Source organism: Salmo trutta, chromosome 15 (assembly GCF_901001165.1).
Source record: "Salmo trutta chromosome 15, fSalTru1.1, whole genome shotgun sequence".
NCBI lineage: Eukaryota > Metazoa > Chordata > Actinopteri > Salmoniformes > Salmonidae > Salmo > Salmo trutta.
The window spans coordinates 52,686,942-52,699,441 of NC_042971.1; the positions used below are offsets into that span (position 1 = coordinate 52,686,942).

General features: G+C 43.7%; 1 protein-coding gene across 2 annotated transcripts in view; it reads left to right on the plus strand.

The window, feature by feature from the left end:
• Nucleotides 1-12,500, plus strand: part of LOC115149323 (A disintegrin and metalloproteinase with thrombospondin motifs 6-like) — a 163,718-nt gene that overhangs the window by 109,726 nt on the left and 41,492 nt on the right. For both annotated transcript variants that reach the window (XM_029692096.1, XM_029692097.1), the window contains exons 17-18: nt 7,184-7,307; nt 11,641-11,721. In XM_029692096.1, coding sequence (XP_029547956.1) covers nt 7,184-7,307; nt 11,641-11,721 — 205 coding nt within the window. The remainder of the gene's footprint in view (nt 1-7,183; nt 7,308-11,640; nt 11,722-12,500) is intronic.

Sequence of the window (12,500 nt, forward strand, 5' to 3'; positions counted from 1 at the left end):
GTGACAAATAAAACTAGTTGAGTCTAGCTGATAGGTAATCAACTAGCTGGGCTGCTCCCCGGACCCTGTATGTAGGGACTTGTACAATACTTGAACATGGCTATTGAACTTGACATTTGTCTCTGTATTTATTATTTAATCTATCATATCATACAGAAACTTGGTATCAGCTCGAAAACCACTAAGTTTGTTATTTTTGTAGCTAAGTACATTATAGGCGCAGTTAGGTTGTGACTGGTCTACATGAAAAACCCAACGAGGTCCAAGCGGCAACTCTGAGGAGCTTAATGGGCAGCGAATGCAGGCACATCTGCCGGCACAATCTCACCCACTGTAACGAGGGTCGTCTAATGGGGACCAAGACGCGGTGTGTGACGTGCTCATATTTACTTTTATTAAACTCAAAATCAAACAAACAACAAAACGACCGTAAACAGTCCCGTCAGGTGCAACATACACAAAACAGGAAACAACCACCCACAAAACACAGGAAAAACACCCCTACTAAATAGGACCTTCAATTAGAGGCAACGAGGAACAGCTGCCTCCAATTGAAGGTCAACCCAAGAAACTTAAACATAGAAATAGACACACTAGAACAAACAGAAATATACAAACATAGAACATAAACCAAAAACCCCGAAACACATAAAACAAACACCCCTGCCACACCCTGAGCAAACTACAATAACAAATAACCCCCTTTACTGGTCAGGACGTGACACCCACGCAACACAACAACAGGGTGATGCAAAGGCCATACTGGATGCATTGGGGAATTCGTTTTTGGAAGCTGTAAACAGGAAGAGGGTGAGTCAGTACACAACTTTGTAACCCGTTTGAGAGAAAGATCCTCTAAGATCCACTAAATAAGAGAGAGAAGCTTAACATTAGTAAATGCTAGAGTTCGACCGATTCATCGAAATGGCCAATTAATTAGGGACGATTTCAAGTTTTCATAACAATCGGTAATCTGCATTTTTGGACACCGATTATGGCCTCCACGAGGAGACTGCGTGGCAGGCTGACTACCTGTTATGCGAGTGCAGCAAGGAACCAAGGTAAGGTGCTAGCTAGCATTAAACTTATCTTATAAAAAACAATCAATCTTAACATAATCACTAGTTAACTACACATGGTATTGATGATATTACTAGTTTATCTAGCTTGTCCTGCGTTGCATATAATCGATGCGGTGCCTGTTAATTTATCATTGAATCATAGCCTACCTAGCCAAACGGGTGATTTTTCAAGCCCATTCGCGAAAAAGCACTGTCGTTGAACCAATGTGTACCTAACCATAAACATCAACGCCTTTCTTAAAATCAATACACAAGTATATATTATTAAACCTGCATATTTAGTTAATATTGCCTGCTTACATGAATTTCTTTTAACTAGGGAAATTGTGTCTTGCGTTCTGTGCAACAGAGTCAGGGTATATGCAGCAGTTTGGGCCGCCTGGCTCGTTGCAAACTGTGTGAAGACCATTTCTTCCTAACAAAGACAGCTAACTTCGCTAAACGGGGGATGATTTAACAAAAGCGCATTTGCGAAAAAAGCACAATCGTTGCACGAATGTACCTAACCATAAACATCAATGCCTTTCTTAAAATCAATACACAGAAGTATATGTTTTTAAACATGCATATTTAGTTAAAGAAATTCATGTTAGCAAGCAAAATTAACTAGGCAAATTGTGTCACTTCTCTCGCGTTCATTGCACGCAGAGTCAGGGTATATGCAACAGTTTGGGCCGCCTGGCTCGTTGCGAACTAATTTGCCAGAATTTTACATAATTATGACATAACATTGAAGGTTGTGCAATGTAACAGTAATATTTAGACTTATGGATGACACCCGTTAGATAGAATATGGAACGGTTCCGTATTTCACTGAAAGAATAAACGTTTTGTTTTCGAAATGATACTTTCCGGATTTGACCATATTAATGACCTAAGGCTCGTATTTCTGTTTGTTATTATACCATAATTAAGTCTATGATTTGATAGCGCAGTCTGACTGAGTGGTGGTAGGCAGCACCAGGCTCGTAAGCATTCATTCAAACAGCACTTTCCTGCGTTTGCCAGCAGCTCTTCGCAATGCTTCAAGAATGTTTATGACTTCAAGCCTATCAACTCCCGAGATTAGGCTGGCAATACTAAAGTACCTATTAGAACATCCAATAGTCAAAGGTATATGAAATACAAATGGTATAGAGAGAAATAGTCGACGCGTCATAATAACTACAACCTAAAACTTCTTAACTGGGAATATTGAAGACTCATGTTAAAAGGAACCACCAGCTTTCATATGTTCTCATGTTCTGAGCAAGGAACTTAAACGTTAGCTTTTTTACATGGCACATATTGCACTTTTACTTTCTTCTACAACACTTTGTTTTTGCATTATTTAAACCAAATTGGAAATGTTTCATTATTTATTTGAGACTAAATTGATTTTATTGATGTATTATATTAAGTTAAAATAAAAGTGTTCATTGTTCTTTCAGTATTGTTGTAATTGTCATTATTACAAATATATATCTAAATATCGGCTTTTTTTGGTCCTCCAATAATCGGTATTGGTATCGGCGTTGAAAAATCATAATCAGTCGACCTCTAGTAAATGCCATTGAAATGTGCCGCCCTGCCAAAGTCATCACTGACATGAGAATGAGAGCAATATAAATGGAAACCCCACACACTGATGCTGAGACTGTTCACACTGTTGCCAGGCAAACATTCAGACAAAACCAATCAAGGCAGAGTAATTCAACACGAATGGCGAACGCAGATAGCCCCATAGCATGCAAATACTGTGGAAATGCACACACAAGACGCAAAGACCACTGCCCTGCCTATGGAAAACCATGCAGAGCTTGTGGAACTAATAATCACTTTGCAGAAGTGTGTCTCAAAGCAAAAGAAGGGTGAGTGAGGGCAAGATCCACTGTGTTGATGATGTCTCTCATTGTTCAGAACAGTGAAAGTATCATTTACATGTATGAATCCATTGGGATTGTACACTCAAGAGGGAAGAAATTGTTTGTGACACTACGATAACACAATAAGCTGCAACAAAGTCAACTGGATTCTGGTGCTACATGCAACGTAATGAGCTACAAAGACAAAATCAATCTGGCACCTGACACACATCTCTTGCCCAGCGATACTCGACTAAAGTTGTACTCAGGAGAGCTAATGAGCTTTATGGGCATCTTTGAAACTGAATGTGTTATTCGGGGACACAAATACAAGCTGGAGTTTGAGATCGTGAAAAGCAGTCAACATCCTCTCCTCTGAGGCTATACATGTGAACACCTGGAACTAATGCAGTTCACCGTACCAAATGACCTGCACATTGTGGAGCATGTCCAACATGGACCCCCCCCCCCCTCCAAAAAACAACTACTCAGAAGATATGACGATGTATTCAACAGACCTGTTGAATCAGTACCTTGAGAGGTACATTTTGAATTGGATGACAGTGTCACTCCAGTCTAGTGTGCTTCTCGTAATGTGCCCATTGCAATGAAAGTGGCTGTAAAGGCCTAGCTGGACAAGTATGAGGCCGATGGCCAAATGACGTCTGTGACTGAACCAACTGACTGGATCAGCAATATGGTCATAGTAAAAAAGCCAGAGAAGCTGAGAGTCTGCATCGATCCAAAGCATCTGAACCAAGCACTGAAACGATCCCACTACATCATGCCGACACTGGAGGATGTCCTCTACAAGCTTCCCAAGGCCAGGGTTTTCACCTTGGTGAATGCCCGAGATGCATTCCTGCAATGTAAGTTGGATGAAGAAAGCAGCTTCATGACTACCTTCTGAACCCCTTGTGGTCGGAAACTTTGACCCAAGCTCCCCTTTGGTGTCTCCGAGGCGCCTGAGGTAGACCAACACAAGCAGCACGAGTTACTGGCTGGGCTCAAGGACATTGAACCTATTGCTGATGATGTCCTGATTGTAGGTTGCGGTGACACAGACAAAGAAGCAGTACGCAACCACGATGTGATGTTCCTGGCACTGATGGAGCATTGCCGATCAGTTAAGCTGCGCCTTGGCCTGAAGAAGCTGCAGCTCAAGGTGAAAGACGTCCACTTCCATGGCCACATTCTCTCAGCCATAGGCCTGAAGCCGGACCCAGACAAAGTCAGAGCGATCCTCAACACGCCAAACCCGTCTGATGCAAAAGGAGTGCAGCGTCTCATCGGCACACCTATCAGCAGTCTGTGAGCCTCTGCGCCGGCTGCTGGACTAAGACACACCATGGCACTGGCTATCCAAACACGAGGCCACAGTGCAGGAGATTAAATCTCTGGCTTCATCCATGCCTGTGTTGCGCTACTACGACGTTATGAAGACTGTCACAATCCAGAGCGACTCCAGGCAAAGTGGACTTGGATGCGCCTTAGGCAGGAAGGCCAGCCCGTTGCATTTGCCTCGAGAGCGCTCAGCCCCACCAAACAAAACTATGCACAAATTGAGAAAGAGCCTCAGCATTGTCTATTCTCCTGCCAGTGCTTCCATCACTACTTATATGGTTACAGCTGAAACTGACCACAAACCACTCATTGCCATATTCAGTAAACCTCTCCTCAACGAGCCCAAGATGCTTCAAAGCATGCTCCTGACTCTGCAAAATTACAGCCTGAAGGTCATCTACAAGCCGGGACCAGAGATGTACATCAGCGACACACTGAGCAGGGCAACTGCACAATGTACAAGCAGAGACACTGCCTATCAGTGACATGCCATCTGTTTGCTACAGCAGGAACAACAAGATGTTCAACAGATCAATCAGGCAGACTACTTGAACATCACAGATCACCGCCTAGCCCAGATCAGACAACACACTGACAAGCCCGAACACCTGCAGTCACTGAAGTCCATGGTTCTCACAGGTTGCCCATACTGAAGGAGGAGACACCTTTCACAGCGAGAGAATAATGGACCTTTCGAGACGAGATCAGCGTGCAAAATGGCATCTTGTTCAGAGATCAGAAGGTCATTATCTCCATATCACCACGTCCAGAGATGTTTACCGCATGCACTCCAGTCACATTGGAGGTGCTACCGCCAGGCACGCAAAACATTATACTGGTCAAACATGCAAGCAGAAATTAAAGACTTTGTCAGCAGCTGTACCATATGCAGCGAGTACGCTCATGAACAGCAAAAAGAAACCATGATGTCAGATGGCCCACAAGGGCCTGGCAAATCATCGGCATGGACTTATTCAGCCACAGGCGAAAGGACTTCTCATCGTTGATCACTACTCTGACTTTTGGAAAATTGAACTGCTCCCTGACTTGTTTGCAGAGACGGTCATAAAGACGGTCATAAAGCAGTTTGCAAGGCTGCTGTCAAGGTCATCACAGACAATGGCCCACAATTCACTGCACAGTTCAAGTGTTTCGCCTCAGAATGGGAGTTTGACCTCTTCAAGGCACCCAAAGGCAAATGGCAAGACAGAGTCAGCTGTCAAGATTGCAAGAAACCTGTTACACAGGGCCTTGCATGACAGCAACGACCCCTGATAGAAACCTGTTACGCAGGGCCTTGCGTGACAGCAACGACCACTGATAGAAACCTGTTATGCAGGGCCTTGCGTGACAGCAACGACCCCTGATAGAAACCTGTTATGCAGGGCCTTGCGTGACAGCAACGACCCCTGATAGAAACCTGTTATGCAGGGCCTTGCGTGACAGCAACGACCACTGATATAAACCTGTTACGCAGGGCCTTGCATGATAGCAACGACCCCTGATAGAAACCTGTTACGCAGGGCCTTGCGTGACAGCAACGACCACTGATATAAACCTGTTACGCAGGGCCTTGCATGATAGCAACGACCCCTGATAGAAACCTGTTATGCAGGGCCTTGCGTGACGGAAATGACCCCTGGAAAGAACGCCTTCTGTCCCGACGTCTGAAGACTACCATCCCTGTAGCCAACAAGCTACTTGAGCCCTGCGTCATGGTTGGCGTCACGGACAAACTGCGTCACAGAAAGCAGCTCGCTAAGTGCTTCTACGACCGGACTGCTTGAGACCTTCCAGAGCTGGAGGTGAAACGATAAGGATGAAACCGCTGCCGGGAGACCACTCTGAGTTGCACCACATTCTTACCTGGTGGATGTTGGTGGCTCCCTCTATCGTTGTAGTCAGGTGGATCTGCGCTTAGCAGAGCAGACAAACCAGAACACACCATACACTCACCTAGATGAGCTGGATCACAGTCCAGGCCTAGATCCAAGGGGTGCAGAATTGAGACATGAGCCAACTGAGGGTGAGGCTTCTACCTCACCAGGCTCTCTAGCTCGTGACCCTTGACCTACCCCTGTCAGAGCCCATACTTACTCACAGGTGGTTCGGCTGTGGAAGCCACCGGACAGGCTTGCTCTGTAAGGAAGTGACTGTGTTAACCTGTCCTCTGTTACATAAAAACAATAGTTTAAAGAAAAGAGGAAGACGACAACTGAAGTAAAAAAGAAAATGTAATTAATTTTCATTTGTTATGACTTGAGTGTTAAAAACGGAATGTTATACTGTTATGTTTGCACTTTCTATTGAAAAGGATGATGTTACGGAGTCTAGTTGATAGGTAATCAACTAGCTGGGCTGCTCCCCGGACCCTGTATGTAGGGACATGTACAATACTTGAACATGGCTATTGAACTTGACATTTGTGTCTGTCTTTATTATTTAATCTGACATATCATACAGAAACAGAGACAGACAGAGTGACAGAGAAAGAGGCAAAGAGTGATTGTGAGGGATGTCTGTGAGAATGTATTTTTCTCTCCTGTTTTTAAGGTGACACCCATAATTCCCCCATCACATTATAGAGTCTCAATTATCTTAAAACAGAGTCTATAAAATGCTGAAATACTTACTTTACTGTAACTCTCTAAAGAGACTGGCTATATGTCAGTCTGACCTTCTCATCCTACTGTAATTGTACTGTTGGTAGTACCCAGGTACTATCAAATCATGAGTCAGCATTTTAATTTACGTAAAACTGCTGCTCCATGCAGCTTCCACAGACATAAAGTCATTTCTTTAGCACTTGTCTTTATTACTATGATATTATTATGGTATTATTAAACAGTATTATTATGGTATACTGTAAGTTGTACTTGATGTAATATAACATGGTACCATGTCTCCTCTCAGCACGTAGGCTGTGACAACATCCTGAGCTCAGACGCCAAGGAGGACCGCTGTCGGGTGTGTGGAGGGGACGGCAGCACCTGTGAGGCCACAGAGGGACTGTTCAATGACTCTCTGCCCAGAGGAGGTAAGACCCAGGCTGGGGACAGAACCTAATAGGGCTCCTAACTTCAGGTGTGCAAATGTTTAACTTCTATGGGCTAGGTGGGACACTATTCAACAGCCAGTGAAATAGCATGGCGCGAAATACAAAACAGCAAAAATCTCATAATTTCATTTTCTCAAACAATCAACTATTTTACACCATTTTAAAGATAAACTTCTCGTTAATCTAACCACATTGTCCGATTTCAAAAAGGCTCTACGGCGAAAGCATAAAATTAGATTATGTTAGGACATAAACTTTACAAGAAAAACCACACAGCCATTTTCCAAGCAAGGACATGCATCGCAAAAACCAAAAATACAGCTAGAATATTCACTAACCTTTGATGATCTTCATCAGATGGCACTCATAGGACTTCATGTTACACAATACATGTATGTTTTGCTCGATAAAGTTCATATTTATATCCAAAAAACCCATTTTACATTGGTGCGTGATGTTCAGAAAATGTATTCCCACCAAAACTTCCTGTGAATGAGCAGATCAATTTACAAAAATACGTTGATAAAATTTACAGCAGTTATTGAAAGAATTATAGATATACTTCTCCTTAATGCAACCGCTGTGTCAGATTTTAAAATAGCTTTATGGAGAAAGCACATTTTTCAATATTCTGAGTACATAGCTCAGCCATCAAAGCAAGCTATACAGATACCCGCCAAGTTCTGGGGTCAACTAAACTCAGAATTAGTATTATAAATATTCTCTTACCTTTGCTGATCTTCGTCAGAATGCACTCCCAGGACTCCTACTTCCACAATAAATGTTTTTTTTTGTTCGAAATACTCCATATTTATGTCCAAATACCTCTGTTTTGTTTGTGCGTTCAGATCACTATCCAAAGGCATAACGCACGAGCGTAAATCCAGACATGAAAAGTCAAATAGTTCCATTACCGTTCGTAGAAACATGTCAAACGTTGTTTACAATCAATCCTTAGGGTCTTTTTAACATAAAACGGCGATAATTTTCCAACCGGACAATAGCGTATTCATTACAGAGGAAAAAGAAGGAGCGGTGCGCCAAAGGTGCCTGCGCATTAAACAACTCACTGGTCCCAGGCAGTCCACTCATTGACTGAGCTCCTATTTTCTGCCCAGTAACAGGAGAAGGATGAAACACGTTTCTAAAGGCTGTTGACAGCCAATGGAAGCCTTAGTAAGTGCAACGTGACCCCACAGACACTGTAGTTTTGATAGGGATTCAAAATAAGAACTACAATTCTCAGATTTCCCACTTCCTGGTTGGATTTTTCTCAGGTTTTTGCCTGCTATATGAGTTCTGTTATACTCATAGACATCATTCAAACAGTTTTAGAAACTTCAGAGTGTTTTCTATCTAAATCTACTAATAATATGCAAATATTTGACTCTGGGCCCGAGTATTAGGCAGTTTATTCTGGGCACGCTTTTCATCCGAAAATGAAAATACTGCCCCCTATACCTTAAAAAGTTAAGTTCCATACAAAGAAAAAGGGAGTGTATTGTGTAAAGAAGAGAAGCTTAGAGAAGAGAAGAAGCGTTTATAGTGTACAGAAGACAGGAGTAGGGAAGATAAGAAGAGTTTAGAGTGTAGAGAAGTTAGGGGTTGAGAAGAGAAGAAGAGTTTATAGTGCAGAGAAGACAGGAGTAGAGAAGAAGAGTTTATAGTGTACAGAAGACAGGAGTAGAGAAGAGAAGAAGAGTTTATAGTGTACAGAAGACAGGAGTAGAGAAGAAGAGTTTATAGTGTACAGAAGACAGGAGGAGAGAAGAGAAGAGTTTATAGTGTACAGAAGACAGGAGTAGAGAAGAAGAGTTTATAGTGGAGACAAGACAGGAGTGTATAGAGAAGAGTAAATTATGTTTCTGAGAGTGTCCACTACTCTGTGCGATCTGAAAGCTGCCAAACACTGCACATTTGTAATCACTTTCCGGGAGTCACATCCCCATGCAGAAAAGCAAGGTGAAAACAATTTTTGGCAGAGCAGCCCTGTTCAAGGGCCAAAAGAGCACTGTAGCCAAAACACTTAATTTTTCATGGAAATCTTTCCCCCCTTTGTCACCCAATGATAAAGGATATGTTTTTGGGAGTTGAGAAACATGTTGTCAAACATAAATGGAAGAATAATATATTCACATTAACTACATCATCCAATGAAGAACTCAGAGTGGAGATATGGCTTCATCCTGGCACTGGGTCCTAGACTAGTTGAGATATGGCTTCATCCTGGCTCTGGCTCCAAGACTACTGGAGATATGGCTTCACCGTGGTTCCGGGTCCAAGACTACTGAAGATATGGCTTCCCGCTCTGCCCTCAGACAAACCATCAAACATGCAAAGCATCAATACAGGACTAAGATTGAATCCTACTACACCAGCTTTGACGCTCGTCGGATGTGGCAGGGCTTGCAAACTTTTACGGACTACAAAGGGAAATCCAGCCGCGAGCTGCATAGTGAAGCAAGCTAACCAGACGAGCTAAATGCTTTTATGCTCGCTTCGAGGCAAGCAACACTGAAGCATGCATGAGAGCACCAGCTGTTCCGGACAACTCCGTAGCCGACGTGAGCAAGACCTTTAAACAGGTCAACATTCACAAGGCTGCGGGGCTATACGGATTACCAGGACGTGTACTCAGAGCATGCGCGGACCAACTGGCAGGTGTCTTCACTGACATCTTCAACCTCTCCCTGACCAAGTCTGTAATACCTACATGTTTCAAGCGGACCACCATAGTCCAAGAAAGCGAAGGTAACCTGCCTAAATGACAACCGCCCTGTAGGACTCACTTTGGTAGTCATGAAGTACTTTGAAAGGCTGGTCATGGCTCACATCAACACCATCATCCCGGAAACATTAGACCCACTCCAATTTGCATACCGCCCCAACAGATCCACAGATGACGCAATCTCAATCGCACTCCACACTGCCCTTTCCCACCTGGACAAAAGGAACACCTATGTGAGAATGCTGTTCATTGACTACAGCTCGGCATTCAACACCATAGTGCCCACATAGCTCATCACTAAGCTAAGGATCCTGGGACTAAACACCTCCCTCTGCAACTGGATCCTGGACTTCCTGAAGGGCAGCCCCCAGGTGGTAAGAGTAGGCAACAACACATCTGCGCGCTGATCCTCAACACTGGGGCCCCTCAGGGGTGCGTGCCTAGTCCCCTCCTATACTCCCTGTTCATCCACGACTGTGTGGCCAAGCACGACTCCAACACCATCATTAAGTTTGCTGACGACACAACGGTGGTAGGCCTGATCACCGATAATGATGAGACAGTCTATAGAGAGGTGGTCAGAGACCTGGCAGTGTGGTGCCAGGACAACAACCTCTCCCTCAACGTGAGCAAGACAAAGGAGCTGATCGTGAACTACAGGAAGAGGAGGGCCGAACATGCCCCCATTCACATTGATGGGGCTGTAGTGGAGCGGGTCGAAAGGTGTCCACATCACCAACAAACTATCATGGTCCAAACACACCAAGACAGTCGTGAAGAGGGCACAACAACAGTCAGGAGACTGAAAAGATTTGGCATGGGTCCCCAGATCCTTAACAAGTTCTACAGCTGCACCATCAATAGCATACTGACCGGTTGCATCCCCGCCTGGTATGGCAACTGCTCGGCATTCGACCGTAATGCGCTACAGAGGGTAGTGCGTAGGGCCCGGTACATCACTGGGATCAACCTTCCTGCCATCCATGACCTCTATACTAGGCGGTGTCAGGAAGGCCCAAAAAATTGTCAAAGACTCCAGTCACCCAAGTCATAGACTGTTCTCTCTGCTTCCGGTACGGCAAGCGGTACCGGAGCGCCAAGTATAGGTCCATAAGGCTGCTTAACAGCTTCTACCCCCAAGTCATAAGACTGCTGAACAACTAATCAAATGGCCACCACATTTACATTGACCCACCGCCCTTTGTTTTTACACTGCTGCTACTCTCTGTTTATTATCTATGCATAGTCACTTTACCTCTACCTACATGTACAAATTACCTTGACTAACCGTAGCCCCGCACATTGACTCGGTACCGGTATCCCCTGTATATGGCCTCGTTATTGTTATTTCATTGTGTTACTTTTTATTTAATTTTTACTTTAGTTTATATATTAAATATTTTCTTAAATACATTTTTTGAACTGCATTGTTGCTTAAGGACTCGTAAGTAAGCATTTCACGGTAAGGAATACCTGTTGTATTCAGCGTATGTGACAAATACAATTTGATTTGATTTTAGATAGACAAAAACACTTTTTCCTTCTATGCTGTGTCTGTAATGGTTTTGTCCCCTTCTCTTCCAGGCTACATGGAGGCTGTTCAGATACCAAGGGGGTCAGTCCACATAGAAATCAAAGAAATTGCCATGTCCAAAAACTACATCGGTAAGGGATCTCTTTCATACACTATAAAATGAAACCAACAAGAAAAGTGACCATCGTGATTAGAAGAAATAAAACACATTATTTTGATGACCCTTTATTTCTTATCATTCTCTCCCTCTGTGAATGTTAAGAGTCATTATGGCCTGTCCTTAACTCCACACAACTTTTGAACAGTAATGGAAAGCAGTGTGAAATCAACCTGTTTAATATTAGCAGTTTGGTTCTGTTCTTTGTTTAAAGATCCAGTCTTTCTCATCCCTTAGTGCTTTCTCAGTCTAGAGCAGAGCAGACGATGCTATGAAGTAGTTTTAACTCACACTAAATGATTAGCTTCAACATTATTAAAACTATTCATTGCATGTCCAGTGGTAGTCTTGGCGTTAGTCTCTCCGTCATAGTTCCAGACTAAACAGAAAAACAATCAAACAAGGGGATTTAATATAGTGTTGTTGTCTGATCTGACATTAACTAGAGACAGAGCCGTGTGACAGAGTGGTGAAGTTTACTGGGTGTTGATGGAGGACTGAAGTCAGGCTTTGAAACGTCAGGCGTCATTAGAGTTACAGACATGTGGTGACAGCCCTGTGGTGACAGCTCTGTGGTGACAGCCCTGTTGTGACAGCTTTGTAGTGACAGCTCTGTGGTGACAGCCCTGTGGTGACAGCCCTGCGGTGACAGCCCTCCGGTGACAGCCCTGCGGTGACAGCTCTGTAGTGACAGCTCTTTGGTGACAGCCCTATGGTGACAGGCTTGTGGTGACATCTCTGTGGTGACATCCA